The 22718-nt window shown below is 42.2% G+C and overlaps 1 protein-coding gene across 1 annotated transcript; it reads right to left on the reverse strand.

The window, feature by feature from the left end:
- Nucleotides 1–13236: 13236 nt before the first annotated feature.
- On the reverse strand, nt 13237–17231 carry kcns2 (potassium voltage-gated channel modifier subfamily S member 2). Its single transcript, XM_086038005.1, has 2 exons — nt 16901–17231; nt 13237–16700 (listed from the first exon to the last, which is right to left on the reverse strand). Exon 2 carries the CDS (start codon nt 16696–16698, stop codon nt 15259–15261), a length of 1440 nt encoding a protein of 479 aa, XP_085894131.1. The 5' UTR covers nt 16699–16700; nt 16901–17231; the 3' UTR covers nt 13237–15258.
- Between the last annotated feature and the right edge of the window lie 5487 nt (nt 17232–22718).

Here is a 22718-nt window from a genome sequence, read left to right on the forward strand (position 1 = left end):
GAAGCATGTGTGATACTAACTGGCCAATTCTTTCATAAAAGTGCAGTCTACGAAAATTGGATTACACTTTGTCTGTGCCTCATGATTAAAAGACAACGCTTGAAAATATTGATAAAGTACTGGGAAACCTGCCTATACAGTTCTTTATATACAGTTGTGTGTGAACATTGTTTTAGAACTTACTGAGTCGCAGTGGTTATAGTGACAAATAGTGTGAAGGTGTAATGAAGTCCTGAGTGGGTCAGTCCAAAATGGCCATGTGGCTTACAAGTGCCTACTTGAAATATTCAGAGGCCATTTGTATTAAAAATGTGATCAAATCGCCAACAAATTCTCTCTAATTACCGAGCAAAATAAGTTTTGTGTTGCTCATGAGATTGTTTGCGAGAAGAGCATGCGATTGTTTGTGTTTGATGCGAACAACAAAAGTCTTTTTAGGTTTAAAAGGTTATGAGTTTTGTTACTTTTAATGGAAAATCCTGTTCCAAATAAATGGGAGCAATCAAGTGGCTGTTCAAAGTCAAAGGTGTCCTCTCCACAATGGCAGCGGTGACTTCAGAAGACTTGCTGTCAAGGGTTCTTACCTCGGATCTGTTCATTATCTTTGGCCGGCTGTCAAGTACGCTCTCTCACTCTTGAAGGCCTTGTTGAAGCTCTCACACCTCTCCCAGCTAATTACCACCACTATCAGCTCATCTTCATGAGCGCGGCCACAGAGGAAAACAACTTTCGAGGGGAAATTGGCAGAGAAGCGCCTGGGGGAATCAATTTGTAAAAAAAAAAAGGTGTGTTGGCAATAATAAGAAGAAAAGGGCTGCGCCATACAAAAGAACTTGCAGGAAACAAACTTATATTTAGACAGAAAAAGTCAGCAACACAAGACAGCTTATCTGCTGCCGTGCCCACCAATTTGCAGTATTGAGTTAATCTAACATACTGTAGGTCAGCTAGAGGGCACCGATGGGCAGTGGAGAGCAAAGACTGTATTTAATAACATATTGATTCCTCAGAACTGATTAAACTCAGTCTTTTTTTTACTTCCATTCATAATTGTTTGTAAACCAGAGATCGTTAAACGACTCATTTGGGCAGCCAGCATTCAGTATTTAAAGTGTGGAGGCAACATCACACTTGATTATTTAGTAGTAGAAGAGGGGGATGAGACTAGGTATGGGGGCGGGGGGTTATTGCTTGTGATCTTAAATGCGCACTTCCCAGCGCGGACGCCCCCCATATAAAGCCACTGTAACCAATAGAAGAGCTGCATCAAATAGTCTGCCTTGACAAAGATGATAATGCTACATTTTGATTGACATTGTCAATAGGTATTGAAAATTATTTTTTTTTGACAATAGAGAGAGTGAAAAAATATTAGGGAGTGCTCATAAAATCATAGTGCAGTTCTTCACCTTTGCAACCTACAACCACAATAATAAACTTATTACAATTGGACTCTTTATATTGTCGTTGTGAAATTAATACCTCTGATATCATAACCAAATGTTATCATCATTGTGAAGGAATCACATTTGAGCTCTTGTTTAGGGCATCGTTATAATGTGTATGTGGTGATAGTGTTGTTATTGAGTTAATATTAATATAATATTAATTAATTCAATTTATTAAATGGGACATTCGTCTATAAAAAGCAAATGTTGTGCCATATGTACATTATTATAGTCCGTTATATTTTATACCCCTAGAAATAGTATAGCAGGCTATTAAAAAGTTTAACATCTTTCTACTTTTTTTGGCATATTAATTGACTTATATAGTACCTGTTTTTTTCTGACACTGAATGATGCACCTTCTTTATTTGGTGATTGCATTGCTTCTGAACCTTTCAAAGCATTTTGCCTGGGGGCGGGGGCGGGGGTGGAACAAATTTAAATACATGTTTGTGTAGAGATGGCCAATACCATTCTCTGCACATCAAGTTTGTTGCCCCATAGCCCTCCAAAAAACATCTTCCAAGAACAGCCAATAAGTAGTATCATTTATGCATGACAATTGTCCTTCCATGCTTATATTCCATGCTCCCCAAGTATGCATGGAAAGAGGTCGCCCTACCTGGCAATATAATTCTTCTCAATTATACGGTCTGGCTGCTGCAGGCATCTCAGTCCAGGAAAGAGCCTATTGTTTTGATTAAAAACAATCAAGATGCTGTCTCTCACTCCCAGTGGTTTCCTCTTGGCATGAGGAGAAATGGTGAGAGCAGAAAGGCGGCTGATTAAATGCCTGGTTACATTACGGGATTCAAAAGATAAAACCTTGGATTAAACATCCCTACACACAGTTATGCATTAGATTGAGCTATGCGCCTGAGGCTGAATAATTATTTATGTCATTATCATGCAGTTATTTTTCCAGCGTTATGTAAAAAAAATAAAATAATAATAATAATTCTTCCTCACCAATGTTGGGATCAACCATATACTGGATAAGCAAGCATCCAAATTATCCAGCCCTGCAACAAATCATTCTATTTTTGAAGGTTTATTTGATCCAAAAGACAGTTTAAGTGTGCAGGGGCGGAGCAACAAGGTGGTCAGGGCCACCCCCACATCTAGGGGAAATTTTTGATAGCTGTAATTTTTGGTGCAATTTTCACATGGGTGCAGTACTGATAGATCCCTTGATACACTGCTACAAGTTGTTGTTGTTGTTGTTTTTACATAAACAACATATTCAAAGGATAAAGTACAATTGATCTGAATGCAAACTCTAAAATAATCTGTTTTAAGAAAAGAACATCCAATTCTTACAGTCAACGTCAATCAAAATAATTAGTTTCTTTCCTGTTCTGTTGTCAGGTTTTATTGTTTGATTTTAAAATGCAAAATTGTTTTTTTTAAAACTACAAAGCACCTTTGGTTGCACATGTTGTATGATAAGGATGTTCTCCTCCTGAACTCTCAAATACAGTATCAAACCGCACATTTTACACCCCTTTCTTTCTTCCAACAGCGTCCTCTAAATCATCAAAATTTCGCTTTGGTGCACATTTTAAGCTTAACCAATGAGAGGCGTAAACATAGCTGAACCAATCAGAGGATGGCAAAATGAGGATGTTACTCTGAGAATTCCTGAAGGCGCAGAGTGAATCTAAAATTTGATTGGTTACAAATGAAATAGCGATTTCAACTGTGCGTGTGTTTGTGTATGGTTGCATGAAGGCGTCGGGCAAATAGTTGCAGTGCACATAATAGTTGAAATCTGATTGGACAAAAAAATAATAACCCACAAACAACTGGAAGCTACGTAGCCAAGACTCACGCTATGAAATGAGGACAAAAGACACGTATCCATCCATTATCCGAACCACTTATCCTCACTAAGGTCACTGGTGGGCTGTGGCCTATCCCAGCTGTCTTCGGGTTGTAGGCGGGGTACACCCTGAACTGGTCGCCAGCCAATTGCAGGGCACAGATAGACGAAAAACCATTCACACTCACAATCACACCTACAGTCAATTAATTAGAGTGTTTAATTAACCTACTAATGTTTTTGGACTGTTGAGGAGGAAACTGGAGTACCCGGAGAACACTCACGCATGATGAGAATAAATTTGAATTTCATGTATGTTGCAAATATAGGTCCATAGTTCTGATAGTGTGTGGGCCAGCAGAGAAGGACTTTGAAGCAGGGGCGGAGCCATGGGTGGGCCTGGGCGTGCACAGGCCCACCCAGATTGACAGACTGCCCACCCACTGGGATTCATGAAAAAAAACAAAAAACTTTTAAATTGTTTGTAAATTATAATTGGATTATTTTTGAATTAGTGTTTCGTTGTGTTTTTTTATTTTATTGAATATTAAAAATGGCATAATTGTGGTTGTCTAAGGAATATTCGAACTTCATATTCAGTTTGTCGTTTTATTTGAATACGCGAGGTGTCGGGACAGGAGGATTGTGCTCAGTGAGAGAAATATTCAGGCTCACCCTGATTTTTCCAGGCCCACCCATTAGCCACGTCCTGGCTCCGCCCCTGCTTTGAAGGCCCTGGAAGCACGCTACTGGTGTGTTGTAACTAGGGGTGTACCGATCACAACTTTGTGGCCAATCACTGATCCCGAACCTTTAAAATGCCTGATTTGCTGATCCCAATTTTTGCCGATTACTTTTTTTTTTTTCATAACCAACAGACTATACAACAACAACAATTCAAACGGGTTGATTCAAATGCGCATGAAGTTGTTCTCTCAAATGAAAATTAAAAGCCTGTTAATCATCTCACAGCAAAGAGGACAGTGGTTGACTTTTTCATACCTCTGCAGAGGGATACAGATTGGAGTAGGAGATCGTTTTTTAAGGGATCAGCCGATCACCGATCCCCCAAAAATTTTAAGGGAATCGGCGCCGATACTGATCCCAATCATCCCTGTGATCGGTGCACCCGCAGTTGTGACGTAGTTAGGTTCACTTGGATTTTTGCACGGACATGAACCAAGAGAATGGAGAAACACTGTTTTGTTTGATTTGAACTAGAGAAAGATAACATGACAATCCCTTGATAACTTGACCATTGGGCCCCTTCTCACTTCATCAATGTCATCTTCCTGCAGCACTTCATTTGATTAACTTCTACATCACTTTAACAAACACTGTATAGTACTATAATGTGTGTTCAATGTTGCCCACTCGGCATCCATTGCAGCCTGATCATGGGGGTTAAGATCAGGGGATGTCGTGTATATGATCTGGTGCATATGTGAAGCCCTTTGAGACTTTCCTGTGATTAAGGGCTATATAAATAAATTTGATTTGACTTGACTTGACAACAGATGTGAAAGAATGAAGGGTGCTAGATACAGAATATATAGACCTGGGCATCGCCTAACCGGCACCGGGTTCCTGTCTGCATATTTAAACGACCCACGCGGTCCAAGTCCGTCCCTCGTCGCCAACAGCCAATCGGCGTCAAGAAGGTAATCTTCACGTCACAAGCAGGCGCCACACGAGCAGACACGCCGCCAAACAAAGAAAAAATATCAAACAAAAACTACAGCCACCCAGCGTGGTGATTGGTGAAGTAAAAACAATATGGGGCACGTGTCATTGCGTCTGTGGGATCGCAAGGTACACAACACATTTTTTTTTCCTTATTCGGCCTTATGTCAGGAGTGCGGCATCTGCGTGTGATGTGGTACAGGTTACGTCAATTCTCGACGTCGTTCGGCTGACTTGGACCGACTGGGACCACATGGATCGATTAATTATGCAGACGGGAAACAGGCGATGCCCAACTCTGCAGATAGCTACCTCACACTGGATAGCATGTCGATAGACACAGCGAAACACTGACAGACTGTGCCATTTTGAAATCAATCATTCTTTACAACAGCCTGGAAGTTGTGCAGGCAACTTTGCTATGATTCTGTTTAATGAGCCTATGTGCGCTTAAGGTGGATGGGATGTGACTGTTGTTTACTTGAATGTTCTTCAAGTTCCCAACCTCGTTCATGCTCCATTATCCACCCATCACTTTGGATCACCCATTCCACTAATAGGACTAGCATAGCATAGCGTAGCTTGCATAGTAAAAGAAGCGTCCCAACGGCGTTCTCCAACAAAATATCATGTGGCATCTCAAGGTAATAGACAAGGGTGCACATCACAAATTTGGTTGGAATCTCAAAAGAGCACCAGAGATAGTTGCTTGATACTCGTTTTTTCCCCTTAATTCTTACTGTATGGAATCTCGCAATCAGGTGATTTTGTATTTATTTGATGATTTTTATTCTGAACAGACAAATGATGTACAACCTATATATGGACAAGCAAAATGTATAATAGTACAAAATGGACAATCAAGACATTTGTAGAATGAAAAACAGAACCGTAATTTCAATTCAATGTTTGGAAAGGGGTGGCCAGTGGTCCCCAATCTTTTTTGCACTACGAATGTAAAGACAATATAGGGCTGGGCGATATGGCAAAAAATCCCACCATGATAATCAGAGCTGGGCATCGTTTATCCGTCCATAACTTCTGGGCAGTATTTACGTCCGACTTACATGGTCCCAGTCCGTCTTTCGTCTGCGTCAGCCAATCGGCCTCAGCCAATCGGCCTCAAGAATATAATTTTGATAATATGGGGATTGTGTTTTGGCCTTGGTATTGTTTTGTTATCTTGTGTAGTGAGTCATGTTACATGTCACATCATTTCTTTGTCTGTTCTCATCAGTTGTGCTCACTCAGCCAATCAGCTCTGTCATTCGCCTGTGTCTTGTCAGTTATTGATTTGTATGTTGATATTGTGAACTTTAAAGTGGTACTATACTCACTCAATTTGAAGTCTCTACAGTTATATGACTATCAGAAAGTGAATTGGGGCAACCTAAAAGTTAGCTCGAATCTAAAATTAAGCAAATCATAATAGGTTTATCACCCAAAATTAGATAAAATGACCGGTCAATAAACGAAATAGAAATAAAATAGGATCAGAAAACAGATTGTACTTAAAACCTTTTGTAAACTCCTTAAATCAACATAAGGTGAATTATGACAAAAGGGGAATTTTAATGTACATATGCAAATTGTTGTGCTCATATTTTTTTTGTTTTGTTTGTCATCTTTTTTATTGTCTTGTTTTCTCAGTAAACTGCCGGTTAACATCTAAATTGCTCCGACTTTGGTATTTTCTTGACTAATCTTACCACTCAGCGAATCTAGAACCAGTCCAGTATCCCTCTGCCTAATAGCGTAGGTGCTACACGTATGTTTCTGATGTCTGTGGTTCTTTGTTCTTAGTTTCTTCATTTTCTGGATTTGGACTTTCAATCAAGATTTTTTTTCTATATCACTATGTAGTACCTACAATGTTTTTCTTTTTTTTTTTTTTTATAGATATTTTTGTGGAGATTTCCCTGCACTCCCAACTCCTACCTGGCTCCTTGGGGTTTGTACGGGTAGTCCGGCTTCCTCCCACATTTCAAAAACACGCTCATGTTCATTTAATTAAAGAGTCTAAATTGTCCAGAGCTGTGAATGTTAGTGTGAACAATGGGTCACACTAACGCTCGAGCTCTCCCGGGACCCTAATGAGGACATTCAAGTATATAAAATGGATGGATGAAAATGTTAATTTTGCTCTCCTGAGACATATCATTATGAGGATTGAAAGCCTTTTAAATATTATTCTATTCTTTGGACGTATTTCTGAATGTTTGAATTCACTCTATTTGACCGTGTGCAACGTGTTATTTCCTATCTTAATAAAAGCACAGAAAAAAAAAGCATACACCATGTATTCTTTGTGTAGTAACTATAAATAATAAGAACAATTGCAATGACTCACGTTGACTAATCAGATAGTGTTAAACCAATAAAATAAGCTAATCAGTGGCAGCACAAATAACCTTTTCTTCAAACGACTCAAGCAACAGTTCCTTGACAAGAACTCACTAAATGAAGTGAACACGACCCTGTAAATACCTAGCGACATTGACATTATTATTACAGTATCATATTTTAATTAAAGTTCACATATTTTTCTGGTTCACTTGATACTTAGTAAAATACAATTGGAATTTAACATCTATCGAGCACATTTATGGCTTGTGACGTATCATGCCACTGACGTTCACTATATTGGGCTGCGATCTGATGCTGTCTTAAAGAGGGTACCGGTAATTACTTCTACATGAAAAGTGTGTAAGTGGTTTGCAGTTCATTACAAAGCTGACAGATGACGGACTGCTTACAGTAATGAATAGCTTTGTTGCAGCTCTGGAAATTTGGTATGTTTCAGTTTTTTACATACTCATGGCTGTGATTACTGTAGTCTCCTGGATAATAGTAATTATGAACATGGGGCAGTTATTATTATGTGATTCTAAGGGCGTAGGTTACCTAAGGACATAAAAAAAGAAAGCCAGTAAATAATCTATTGAACACCGTAGCTCACCATCAAGAAAGATGAGGACATAAAAGGACATAAAAAAAGAACGCCAGTAAACAATCTATTGAACACCATAGCTGACCATCAATAAAGATGAATCCAGCTACCAAAGACTGATTAGTCCTAATATTTCTCATTGTACTTTGACCTTTGTCTGAACAAGTTGCTCAGAATGCGGCCATCTAGTTTTGCTCCTTCTATATTTATGCACAAAATGGTAGCATTTAATTAACTCATTCCCTGCCAGACATTTTCATCCCCTCTTTTACCCTAACGTTTGAAAAGAGATTGAAAAAAAATATAAATAAATTCCTGGGATTGAATGGCTGGACTGTGAAAAGACAAATAAGTACATCAATGGCAGTGAGTGACTGAACAGTAAGACTTTTTGTATTTGGCGTCTTGATATTACAGCACTGCCTTTGATTACAGTAGGAGCTTTAGGCTAATTCAATTTTAGTGCGTGCTATAAACGGAGTAATACTTTGTTCTCAAAGGCAACTTTGACACTTACCATTTACATTTATATGTTCTTCGCCATTTTTGTTTGTCTGAATGAAAGAGTGAGCGTCCTTGAGAGAGTGTTTACAAGATCAGCAGTGACAAAATATCATTTAGTCCACACCCACTCAGACGGCATTCTCTCTGGTGTATCTTGAGCCCAGTGGCACCACCAGACAGGAATAGATTCATGCTTCCGGATAAAGGAAAACCTCATTCTTGGCTGATTGATGGAGTAAAGGCTTGTCGTGACATTCAAAGCACAGTGGGCTTTCTGAGGCAATACCACCCATTAATCATTATCGCTTCAACTATGAGAAGCTTAATTAATGGCGACCTCCGGAGAAAATGTGTGTGAGTGTGAAAAGGTGTGTTTAATGTGAGTATTAAGAACATCCATGAAAAAGTAATGATGTGCTTTCAATGATTTAGTTGTCTCACGCGATTAAAGAGATAACGAGGGTCTTTTATGTGAGGAATATTGTTGTGGCATTCCACAAAAAATTATTCAGAAAGAGAGGCATCCTAACCAGGATAATATTGGAAAAACATGTAATACATATGTGGGTGTTACGTATTGTGTTATCAATATTGTTGCGATATTTAACATATACCTAAAGAAATGATATCTTTATTATCTAGTGAAAATAATACACATTTTTATGCGGAAAAAAATGAATATAGTGAAATCCAATCCACAGAGATGGTCCCGGAGGGATGCCCATATTTTGGACGGGCGGACGGAGGACGAGACGTTTTTTACAAAGGATGGACTAAGCAAGCATGCAAGTGGGTTTTCGTCCATCCCTCTATTTGTCCCTAACCGGGTCAAGTACTGACATACATGCTGTGTTGGGTTCTTTTAAAAATCAATGCCACTGTTCTCTTCTGCGATACCACAGAGCCCCCTGTATTAACTGTGCACAACATCTGCGTTCCCTGCATAGTCTGCCCTCTAGTGGTTCAACACATGTAATACCATGGATTATGCCACAGGAGTCAGGACGCCATTTCACTGATTGACAGAAACACGCCCAGCTTGTCTTCTGTGTGTGATCTGGGATATATTATAAATTGGGCTTAGGAAAAAGATAGATAGGCAGCAATTTTGTTTTGTGAACTAACTGTTAACATTTAGTTAGTCTCTTTGCATGTGAAGTATGTCCTTGGGTGGAGCATCTTTGGACCGTAAAAACCCCAGCGCGACATACACTTAAATGACCCGGAAGTGGAAGTCTTTCATTTCCTCCTAAAATAACCTTGCATTATTTTGCAACAATAACTTTATTGAGAAATAAAAACGGATTGTATTATAACGCAAACATTTGGCAATAAAACGCAATAGTATTGCGTCATAAAGCAATCTTAAATATTCTCCTGATGTCACCTGGCGGGCTCCGGTCGTGGTTGTGTTGGCAGCTAAATGCTATCTTGGTTAAACAGTTAAACAATTCAATCCACTCACGATACTCCCAGTCGGTAACTGTGTGTGCACAGGAAATTAGCCAGCTAATGAGCTTTAAATAATGTTTAGGAATACACAGACGTTTTTCTTTTGTTTTTATGTTGTTTCTTGTTTTTTGGGGTGGTGGAGAGGGGGGTCGAAAGACGGAATGTAAGGGTGGAAGTGCTTTAAAAGGACGAAGGCGGACTGGGTCGGAGGATTATTATTTTTCTGACTAAGGACGAAGGGACAGGGACGGAAGGCTACCCAGGGCGCGGACGGAGGACGGTTTGGAAAAAAAGGGTAAAGTGCCCATCTCTGCTGTACATGATATGCAAACACTCAACACAACCATGTTCTCCTCTATTTATGTGTGGCAACAGCGCAAGCTTCAGGGCGCTCCCTAACTGGCTGTTGTTACATGGCCGTTGTGGTGTTGACCACATGCGTAAGGATTTGTGATCATAAATACCACACGATATTTGGTCACGATAATCTTTAAGACATCTGATTATGGAGAATTTGCTGACTTTGGTCAGAAAGAGGAATCAGCTCAAATTAGGCCCAATTATAACATTGTATGCAGAACTGGGCAGTCCATCCCTGGGCCTGACTGGTCGGACCCAACGGGGGCGGGGGGGGGGGGGGGGTGGGGGCGGGGGGGTCTGGCAGCGGGGTGACACATTTTAAAAAATGTCTGGACTAAGCATTGCCGCAAGTGGATTTTAGTCCGTCCCCACTAATCGGCCCTCATGCGTTTGACATGGAACGCGAGGCGGCCAAATTTCATCTCAGCCTACTCAGTGAAAGGCTTCTTTTTAGGCTTTTTTCTACTCCCGCATCAGCGCGAGCGACAACTGCCGCATTGATTCACATGAACGACGCATTTTGCTGTTGGCGACAGGTTTGCGACACATGCCACGCACACATCAGGAATTGTTGCTGCTCTGATCGGTCCATTATGTCAGATGTTGCGATGGCATACAGTTTCCCACACGGAGAGGAGAGAGAGGATGCAGCACGCAGCTCGTTGCTGCTGCAAAAGCAAACTAGTTTGGCAACAAAATTAAATAGTCTAGTCATCTCGGTCCCTTAAAGGGTTGTAGCAGGTACGATATCCATTGTTGTCGCAGTCTTATTGAAGCGTCGCCTCCCGACTTGGAATTTAACTGTTTCAAAACAACTTGTGTCCGGGAGTATATTAAGCTGCGCGCAGCACTCAAGTATGACGCTGTCACATCAAGATGGGGTTCATGCACTTCTTCTGTCTCGTCTTCCCTACTTCTGGAAATACGCCATAGCAAACCTGCTGTGTATAGTGATTTGCTGGTATGCTTTTATTTTGAAGGCCGTTAATGAAGGGAAGTGTGGAAAATAAATACTTGTTGAATGCGACTTCTGGCCGTCTGTTGGACCCAAATAATTATACAATACGACAAAATCAACCCCGGGGCTCGCAATGGAAGTAAACACACGCAGTTGGGTAAGTAGTAAAGTACTAGTGGCACATTTTGAAGCGTGTCCACAGTGGGTTCGAATAGTAAATTAGCCAGCAAATGATCATTAAAAAGCTCTCCCGCGGCGGCGTCAATCACGGACACTTTTTTTTGTGGGGGGGGGAGGACGGAACGGGGCGAGGGCTAATCATTTTTAGGAATAAGGGCGGGGGGTCGCGGCCGGAAGGGTACCCAGGTCAAGGGTGGAGGGACCGGCAAAAAAGGGTCAAGTGCGCAGCTCTGCTTGTATGTGTGGAGCCTGCTTTAGCTTTGTGTCAACTGTCAAACAAGAAGGAAGCTCTCCTCTTAACTGTCACCAGAGTCAGAGGATAATAGTGCAGAGTGCAGACACACCAAAGGGAAGAAGGGAGGGCAGAGACATTTCCATCTTCCTCCTCAGGAGTCCTAGTGACCTACATACACTTATATTTGGATGACATTGCGAAGACATTGTCCATTTCCCGAACCACTAATGGGGAATCGAGCCTGTTCCAGCTGCAAGAAAGTCCAATCAGCTTCAGTTTACGAGTGGTCAGTTTACGTCCAATCAGTTTACTAGTGGTCCTCTGTGTACCAACAGATTATTTTATGCAACTACCTTAATATCATCTTCAAAATCTTATCTTTTAACCACTCATTATTTCTATCGTGAAGCTATACTGTATACTATGTGCCTGAACTGACTTTTAACCTAACATTATTCAAACAACCTGTCAATGTCTGAACTAAGATTCAAACTCAAACCTTCATTAGTTTCCTCTGTATCCAGTATGAATTATTTGCAACTGGTCCAGAGCATTTTGCTCATTCAGCTACAGGCACGGCTCCAGGAATTTTTTCACTCTGGGGATTATAGGGAGGCTTGAACGATACATAGAAGGGCTGAGAAAAGAATTCCTAAATATATTTTAGAATATCAAATAAAATGCTGGAGCATATTAACTGGGGCAACACAGATTTCTGATAGGGCAATGGCACCCCCTAGCCGTTTGTAGTGCCATCCCTCTTCCGCTAAATGAACTATTAAGTACATATATTGAGTAGATGCAACTATACAATGACAGTTAATGCATTTTAGATGCTCATCTTGTTCATGTCGGATCAGTTGTTCAAACCTTTTGCATTGAACTAATGTTGTTGCCAACATTCCTATCTGCAGTTCATTCATTTTAATTGTGATACCTGGCTTTAAGTAATTTTGACTGGTTTTAAGGTTTGAAACTAAATATTGTATTTTGATAATTCACAATCCAAGAGTTGCAATTTTTTTGTGTTGCCTAATTTGACTCCACAAGTGGGACTTGAAACTTGTCTGAATAGGATACATTGCAGTTGCAGACTGATGCAAACTAAAAACATCATCAATGAATTAAAATTAAATTCACAACTATTTGATAGTGTCACTCAAAACTGGGTATTAATTTGATCTTAAAACATTATTATTATTATTATTATTATTATTATTGTTATTGAATTGGTGTATAAATAACAAAAAACATGTTCATTTCAATTAAAGTGAAGCTTATATTTGACACATTTTTATTGCAAAAAAGGCCTATTTAATAGTGAATGTTATATGTTATTAAAGTTTGCAAGTGTATGCCGTTCCAAGATAGGGTACTGTACATCAATAAATGCTTTACGTCAGAAAGTTTTCAACACGTCACAATTATACGGCTCAGTAGAAAATAACCCAATTGTCTCATTGATGAAATGTCAGTTGCAAATTGTTACTGTTCCTTGTCAAATTGTTTTAGATATGTCAGTCATTACAAATATCCATTCTATTATCAAAAACTACATGAATGTACATGAAAAGGAAAGAGTAAAACAATCTTGATGAAGAAAAATGGAAAAACTCTTAAATGTATTTCTTGTTTAATTCACTTTGCATGACACACACATCTGAAGCAACAATGTTGCAAAACCACAATTTCACATTAGAAACGTCCTAAAAATCACACCTTTTAAAGCTTACTTCAGATTTAACAACAAATAGGCGGAGGCTGAACTACATATATTGTATGAGACCAAAAACGACCACAGCATTGTGTCTTTTTCATTTAATGTTTTTGTCAAATACTGTTTATGCACGATGGAACGATTTATTCTGACTCCACTACATTTGCTGTTATTTCCATTGAGAACTGACACAAAGATTATTGCACGGAGCTACAGGGAGGCGTAGGCAGGGTTACAAAATTGAAAGTTGGATACTTTCCATGGAAATATTTGGGCATTTTGAAAATAATCACGAGAATAAACTGGAAATTAGGGTATCAGGGTTCAGTTTATTCAGCATGAATATATATTTGTTGTTGTTTTTCTTATTCATACAAATAATGTAATTTTAATGAATGAAAGCCGCTTAAAAGGTATGTTATTCTATTCATGCTTATGAGGGGGGAAAAAAAGCATGTATCTAATTAGAGTGTCTATATTTATAACAATACAGTATACTGTATATGTATGGATATCATCGCCTTCCTAAAATACTATCCTTCCTCATTTTTTGATAAAAACCTAAATCATGCAATCATGTTGCTGGTCACCTCTTTCATCCTCACTTAAAACAGATCATGCAATTCTAACCCTGAAATGAAATAATTCAAAAAATACTCAGTGCTTGGTTTACGTGTGTTTTCTGGAAAAAATAAATAAACATGACTTGTTTCCGGAAGGTGACAATGCATCTATATAATACCTACATCTTTTTTTTTATCATTGCACACTTGTACACCTTGGTCCGATGTTGCACAATTATAGATGTTTTCAGTCATCACTTACACTTACATGTATATAAATGATTTAAATATTTTACTTTACACTTCTAATTTGATTTCCTGCAACGGATTGATAAATAAAAGATCTAAGACAAAGTGTTCCAAATGATTGTTTGAAATGCATTTGTTTCACTGTATACATCACTTTTCCTCCTTTAAGTCACTGCTGATGTTGAACGCATCCCAGCTGGCTGTGCGCTACAATAGATGATCGCCAGCCAATCACAAGGCACATACTGTGTTGCCAAATGACAATTCATCCATTATCTGTACCGCTTCTCCTCACAAGGGTCGCGGGGCGTGCTGGAGCCTATCCCAGCTGTCTTTGGGCAGTAGGCAGGGGACACCCTGAACTGGTTGCCAGCCAATTCCAGGGCACACAGAGACAAACATCCGCACTCACAATCACACCTAGGGGCAATTTAGAGTATCCAATCAACTTACCATGCATGTTTTTGGAATGTGGGAGGAAACCGGAGTACCCGGAGAAAACCCACGCAGGCACGGGGAGAACATGCAAACTCCACACAGGGAGGCCGGAGCTGGGATCGAACCCACGACCTCTGAACTGTGAGGCGGATGTGCTAACCAGTCGACCACCGTGCCGCGCCAAATGACAATTGATATTCATATTCATACCTACGGACAATTTAGATTTTTCATTTTACCTGCGCTGCCGTGCATGTTTTTGAAATATGGAAGCTGGAGTACCCAGAGAACAGCCACACAAGCACACAGAAAATATGCAAACCCCACACAGAAAGACTGAAGCCCAGATTAGAACCCAGAACCTCAGACCTCTGGGGCAGATCTGCTTACCTCTAAATCACTACGCTGCCTTCATTTTAGTTTTTGTTTTTTGCATTTGGGCTGCGGAAACAAAGCAATTCCCTATAAAAGACTGATAAATAAAACATCTAAAACAAAATGTTCTTTTTGTTAAAATTGCATGATTTTTTATTATCTCAAATTTCCAGTTCATTCCTATTAATTCTGATTATAATTTCAAAACGCATCCAACTTCCCATTGAAAGTGTTTCAAATTTCCCTCAACCGCTGTGTCCCACATGATGGAAGTTAATAGGGCTTTGGCGCCAGCCCCTCACACAGGCACCCAAAGGCCCACCCTCAGTGTATTGACTCATTCAGACTATGCTCACTGGGTGAACTCCGACTCATATTTGACAAGCTGGCCATAAGAGACTTGACTTTGTGCGCATAGTAGTTCCTCAGGTTGACTGAGGGCACCTCTTTTATGCCTTCATCGAAGTCGCAGCTTCGCATTGCGATCTCCAGCTGTTTTTGTCTCTTGTAAAACAGGGAGAATTTATTGAAAATGAGTGTGATCGGAAGCACTACTACTAAGATCCCCGCCAGGATGCAGGCCGAGGCTGTCAGCTTGCCCGCTATAGACAAGGGCACCACGTCCCCGTAGCCCACAGTGGTCATGCTGACCGTGGCCCACCACCAGCACGCCGGAATGGTGGACAGGTCCTCGCTGTCTTCCTTCTCAACCGTGTACGCCATGACAGAGAAGAAAGACACCCCAACTGCGAGATAGAGAAGCAGCAGTCCAACTTCTTTGTAGCTGTTTCTCAAGGTAGCCCCCAGGGAGCGCAGCCCGGTCGAGTGGCGCGCCAGCTTCAGGATGCGGAAAATCCTCATGAGCCTCAACACTTGAGCAACGCGGCCCAGGTTGGCCAGCGCCGGGCTGCTCTCCACCACCAGGTTGATGACGAGCGTCAAGTAAAAGGGAAGTATGGACACCAAGTCGATCAGGTTCAACGGGAGCTCGAAGAAGTGCGCAAAGTCCGGGGCCACCGTGAACCTGGCCACCAGCTCCAGCGTGAACCAAGCGATGCCCAAGTGTTCCACAATTTCAAAGCGGGGGTCCTCAGTGGACTGACCCTGGGCGTCCAACAGGCTGAACTCGCTCATGCTGTTCATGCACATAGTGGCAATGGAGCCGAGCACCACCAGAATGGAGAAGACGCTGATGACGCGGCTGGCCACCGAGTAGCCTGGGTTGTCCAGCATCAACCAAACGCGCCTGCGGGTGCTCCCGAGCGGCTGCTTGTCAAATTTAGAGGCATCGTTGTAAAACTCCAACAGCTCGTCGAATGACGACGTGGTGCTTCCTTCGTCGCTTCTGTCCTCCCACTCCTCCCGGTCCTGGTCCATTTTCCGACAGTGGTAGGCTCCACTGCAGCAGGAGTCGAGAAAGAACTCGTTGATGCCCCAGTACTCGATCTCCTGGCTGAAAGAGAAGATGCACAGCTCCGCCATGACATGCAGCCGGCCCGTGTTGTAAAAATTCAACACGTAGGGGAAAAGTGCGGGATTCCTGTCGAAGTAAAACTCCTTTTCTGCGTCATCGTAGTCGTCGCACAGCTCTAGTATGGACTCCTTGGACCGGCATTGGAGAAGACGCGCCAGCCGTGTCTCTGGAAACCTAGACAGCGTGTCTGTGTGGAGACGCTTCTTGAAGCCACCCACGTTGATGCGGATGGCGGCATTGTCCTCCGCAGGAGCCCTGCCGCCAGGTTCCCTCAGGGCCTGACCTGTCATATCTGAGCGCACGCACACACACACACACACAGACATAAAATGTAAAATCAAAGAAAAAAGCCTTAATAGAAACATTGTTGTAGGTGAACTATTTGCAGCCTTGTGCTTTTTAATTAACTGGCGTCTATTTATGGTGCAACCACGTGTTCCCCTCAAACGTTTTCACATGAATTAGAAGCAGACATGCAAACAAAGAACTTACTGCAACCAGGTCACCAAATCCCCGCAGATGTTTCCATTGATTGCATCCTGGCAATTTGTGGCCAAGTTGTCTGCCCTAGAACACACAAATTGCCATATATCTCCTGGAAAACTGCAGGCGCGTCTCAGTCACGTTGATTGGGATGAACTCCTCCAAGGGGAGTGATGCCAAATGTGAAGATGCAGCCATACAAAAATAACTGACACTCCTTTCTCAAATATGCAAGAATATAGTCCGCTGTGTTTGCAGCATCACAGCCACGGGTAAGTCTGGGCTATGAGCGCAGGAACAGGCGACACACGCCCTGACAACTGCTTTTGTTTGAACAGGGGGATTCCTCTCTCTGGCTCGCTCTATTCCTCCCCCTCGCTCTTGCTCTCTCTCTTTCTCTCTCTCTCTCTCCAACATCTCTTTTCTATCTGTTGCTGCGCAGCAACACGTAGCTCTCCCACTGCACCACCCACCTCCCTCCACTTTCAACATGACGGTGATGAGAGGACAACAGCTCTTTCAAGAGAAGGAGTCACCACTGGCCAGGTAGTATACACATAGACAGTGGGGCAAACAGGCGTCAGTAAGTATATCACAGCATTGTCATAAAACAGTAAGTGCAAGCAGAGGGATCAGACAACCTCATTTGTTAAGATGCAATGGCCACAATTAAAAGAACAGGGTGGGAAATCTACAGCCTGAGTGCCATTATCACTCAAGAGCATTTGGTATTGCCAGTCGTGCATTTATGACAGCAAATACAGCGGTACCTTGACTTACGGCTTTAAATCCTTCTGTGACCAAGATTGTAACTCCATTTAAGACTCATCAACATCTTGATGAGTTTTTTTGATGTCGGCAAAGTGCTCACCAACAAGGATTTTGACAGATTTGTTTACAATATTAGAGAGAAATATGCCTTTTTTTGTACATGGAAAAAAATGGAAAAGGTCAGCTGGAATAGGCTCCAACCGACCCACTCACAAGTGGGGTTTATTGTTGCCTCAGATGGGCTGATTCCCACCAAAATTAGGCAATGGCATGGCTCGGTGCCTATGCATTGGTGTTCACCCAGGTAGAGGAGAGGGCTAACCTCATTCCGCCTTTGGGTGGGGGAATAGGTCCTGTCTGTTGTTTGTGTCTATTCACCAAACATTAGAAAGACCCTCCCTTTTGAGAGTCCTTGGAGAGGATGCTGTTGATGCTCCTGCTGGGGAATCCCTCGTGTGTCGGTAAAGCACAGTGAGACCTGGAAGGTCGTAATCAAGAGCATCATCATTTTTGGCCTGTGGAAGTGTGGATGCAGCTGATGGATACTAGCAGGCAAAGCAGAATGAAACTTTGGATCGCTGGGTCGAAAACTCTGGTATGGGAGGAGTTTGATGAGGCCATGAAAAATGACTTCCGGATGGTTTCAAGGAAATTCTGGTCCAACATCTGGCATCTTAGGAGAAGGAAGTGTCTCTGCTACAACGCTGTGTGTAGCAGAGACGGGGCGCTGCTGACCTCCACTCAGGATGTTGTGAGTTGGTGGGGAGAATACTTTGAAAGACAAACTCAATTCCTGAGTTGTGGGCGTGTCTTTTGGTGCCGCACCTGTTCTGCATTCCCAATCAAGGACTTCAAAAGACAGCAGCATCAAAGACCTCTTGTCTAATTATTCTCGCTTGCTTGCTATCATTGTTCCAAGTGTGATTCTTGACTAAGATAAATTTTGATTCTCTGGTTCGCGTGTTTTTCCCAGTGTAAGTATTTTGGTTTAGTTTTCTTGTACGGCATGTGTTGTTGTTTCTTGTTGTTTCTTTTCAATTGTTTTCAGTTTTCAATCAGTTTTCCTGATCCCGTGTGGCAGGTAATTTTGTGTTAATTTCTTCCTTGCCTTGTTTTGCAAGCCTTTTTTGTTATTCCATTTTTCCTGGTGTGCTGCCAGTGATTTGTGTTGAACTCTGGACTGTAGTAACCTTTTGTTAATACATTTTTGTTTGTCAACTTTTCCTTGTCTACGTTTGTGGGATCCACCAGTTTCCTGGTTCCAACGGAACCTTAACAGGTTACAAACTGTGGGCCGTGATGGAAAGTAAACAAATAATTGATACAATCGTCCGAAATAAGTTTTCTCTGCAGCTTGGTCCAGTCTTTCCCTCAGAGATGGGTGAGAAGCTCGGTCATTCAGGAGGGCCTCAGAGTAGAGCTATTGCTCCACCGAATCAAGAGGAACAATATGAGGTGGCTTGGGCATCTGTTCAGAATGCCTCCAGGAGAACCTTCCTGGTGAGGTGTTCTTGGCACATTCCACTGGAAGGAGGCCCCAGGATCCCCTCGGATTGCTGGATGAAGTGGTTGGAGAAAGGGAAGTCAGTGTTTCTGCCTAAGCCACTGACCCCACGCGTGGGTTTTCTCCGGGTAATCCGGTTTCCTCCCACATTCCAAAAACATGCATGGTAGGTTGATTGGACACTCTAAATTGCCCCTAGGTGTGATTGTGTGTGTGTTTGTTTGTCTCTGTGTGTCCTGCGATTGGCTGGCAACCAGTTCGGGGTGTCCCCCGCCTCCTGCCTGATGACAGCTGGGATAGGTTCCAGCATGCCTGCGAATGGATGGATGGATGAATGGATAAACTACAGGGTAAACATGTCATAAAAAGTTGACAGGAAAGTGTAAAGAGAAAAAAACAAGCACACTTTATGATCTCAGTGAAAGCAAAAATTCCCTCACAGAAGTAATTACAGTTATAGTCTCATGAGACACAAACAAAGCCATAGAGGAGAGTAAAAAGATATACTGTATTAAAGGTCACTGTGTATAGTCACAGCAAGCATTCTGAACTGCGCTCAGTGATCTGTCATTGCTAATAAGAAGTGTGGATAAGAGGTTTTGGGTCATTTGAAAGGACATAATATTGAGCCGCATCACTATTACATGTTACGCTTTACAGTACACCCACAGTGCCCGTGCTTGTCAGATACTTAAGCCTTTGCACGGCACCCATGTGCCCATAACAATATACTGTATACATTTAGGTGCAGGGTCACTGATGGTGTAGTGGTATACACGCCTGAGTTGTGTGCGGGCAGCGTGGGATCGGTTCCCGCTCTGCGACTGTGTGTGTGTGTGTGTGTGTGTGTGTGTGTGTGTGTGTGTGTGTGTGTGTGTGTGTGTGTGTGTGTGTGTGTGTGTGTGTGTGTGTGTGTGCCCCGCGACTGGCTGGCGACCAGTTCGGGGTGTAGTCTGCCTTTCGCCCATTGTCAGGTGGGATAGGCTCCAGCACCTCCGCGCGACCCTTTACAGGATAAGCGGTATAAACAATGAATGGATGGATGGATGCTACTTGGCTGTTTCAATATCTGCATTGCCTTTAGCGATACGCTATGGCTCATTGTCCATCGGTCTTTCGAAACACCACTCAATCTATTTGGCTGTATTTGGCTGTATTTGGACGGTGTGTTTCTGAACAACCTCTGAAGTCATCTGGATTCATCTGTTTGCTTCTCTCCCATGTCACATCATCAATAAACACCAGCGAGACCCAGTGCCACTGGCAGCCAAACATGCCCAAGACATCACTGCCTCAGTCAAATATTACTGATGGTTTGCTAAGCTTGAGATCATGAGCTGTACTGTGCCCTCTCCATTGTTTTTTCTTGCCATCATATGGTAGAGGACGTGCTTGACTTCACCTGTTCAAAGAATGTTCTTCCAGAACTCTGCTTGCATTTTAAAATTTTTCGCCAGGCGGTGCGAATGATGCGTTTGGGGCGGTGGGACACGGAGCGAAGCACCAAAAATCCGTCCATTTGCCCCATTCGTCGCGCATTGATCAAGTCAACTTTTTTCGCCACTGCGCCTCACGGCAGCCAATCAGCATCGGTCATACTGCGGCAGCCAATCAGCATCGGGGATACTGCGGCAGCCAATCAGCATTGGGGATACTGCGGCAGCCAGTCAGCATCGGGGATACTAAGTCACACACAGCCAAACAGAGTCCTGTTCACTCAGCATTTTTTTTTGTTTTTACAGTTCTTGAACTTTACCAAGACACCAAAAAAAAAAAAAAAAAAATTACCAAGACCGCAATATTGTTAGCATTAGCACAGTGTGTCAGCCATCTGATTGTGATGTTGAAAACTGCCTGTCTACTACCAAGCGAAGCCCATCCCCTCTCCGCTGTGAGCGAATTTCAAGTTTCAAATTTCCCGCGGTCAAAGGCGAGCGAATCAAGCGACTCGGAACGCTTCATTCGCGTTTGGTGTAAACGTAGCATAGGACTTCATTAATTTGATGACAGAGGTTGTAGGCCGGATAAGATTTGACCGCGGGCCGCATTTGGCCCCCAGGCCTGACTTTGGACATAGCCAAAGCAGCTCTATATAATCACCTTATCCTCTCACTGACAGTTTGGAGGTATTTGCAAGCTCGACAACAGCCTTGAAACCACTCATAACTACAGTGTTGGAGTACAGCATATTTTCTCTATTGATCCCCTTCACTCAATGGGATTCATCTGTGGTTGTGTGGGAATGTTTCTTATTGAGTGCTCGGGTATCATCCTCATCCTCGCACAGTGTTTACCTCATGTTCTGTATGGTGCTGATTATACATTGTACACTGTATATCCCATCGTTGTGCATGGCGATGCAGCCTAATCCCATGTAGGCACCAACACGCCTTTACTGCTGCATTTCTAGATACTGTTAAAAGGTCACAACATTTAGGATTTAATTCCTCAATGATAGCCGGCAGAGATTATTTAAATTGTGTTTTCCCTCTTAATGCAAATTCTGACAACACAGCGGAAAGTGGACACTATTGTATTGCCTCAAACATTCAATCATATATCAATTTAAGTGGCACTTTTAGATTCATTCGTTCTGATAGAATTTGTATCGATCTGCTCAAGTGCTTCAATGAACAATCTTGGCAGATTTTCAATCACCTTCACAAGTAAAAATACAATCTAACGCATGATACACAACTTTAGTAAGAAGGCATACCCTTGATAATGAGCAGGCAATTGATGTTTTCTTAACCAACTGAAGGGAAATTTTACTTTTAAAAATGAACTAAATGAATTTATTAGGTGTTGTATTGAAAATATTTTCATGGGATTAGATAATGTCTCTCAAAATAATCTGAATTTCTTAACCACAAGGCATAATAAGGCTTGTTGACGTGGGGCTCTTTTCAGGCCAAACACCATTTGAGGACTAAAATAAATCACATCACTGCTGGTTGTAGCCAAGTAGTGCACTCTATTTTGCCTCAATTGCTACAAGACATAATCATCAATCAATTATTTGAGCAATGCTATGTTACTATGCCCATTACTAGCCCTGACAGTTGAGCAATAGATGAAAAATGTGAAATAGTGAAAACAACTCTCACATATACATTTTGTAGCGTTGTTACTGAGGGCCCTATTTTCGGCCGGGGCAAGTCTAGTTTACCATGTCTGGGAAATTGGCAGACCACGAGGGTGGCTGGCTGGGCATTCCGACGGACGCAGCGGGCGCAACCCTGGAGTACTTGACAATTTGGTGGCAGAAAGTAGGCTGAGGTCGGTGTAAAAACGGGCACATACACATAACGGACATACGATTGTGGGTGCAAGGCGGTTTCCAAGTGCCCATCCACAGGGGCCAACTTTACATCATCCGCAAGCGGAGATTTGTGCACCAATTTCCTGCATCTTACATGCCATGGACCCCGCGAGGAGCAGATTCGATTGGCCAGCAGTCGGCTGCATTCCCTCCCTCAATGGCGCAAATGTCGTCTTCCACCTGCACTAGTCTAGGAAAATACCAAAAGAAAGAAAAATCCACCCATGCGC

This window comes from Filicampus tigris, chromosome 8 (genome assembly GCF_054856515.1).
Source record: "Filicampus tigris isolate MCC_2025a chromosome 8, RoL_Ftig_1.0, whole genome shotgun sequence".
NCBI lineage: Eukaryota > Metazoa > Chordata > Actinopteri > Syngnathiformes > Syngnathidae > Filicampus > Filicampus tigris.

What these genes read in the sequence shown, in the direction of transcription:
- kcns2 (XM_086038005.1), bottom strand. Translation starts at nt 16,698, where the DNA reads ATGACAGGTCAGGCCCTGAGGGAACCTGGCGGCAGGGCTCCTGCGGAG.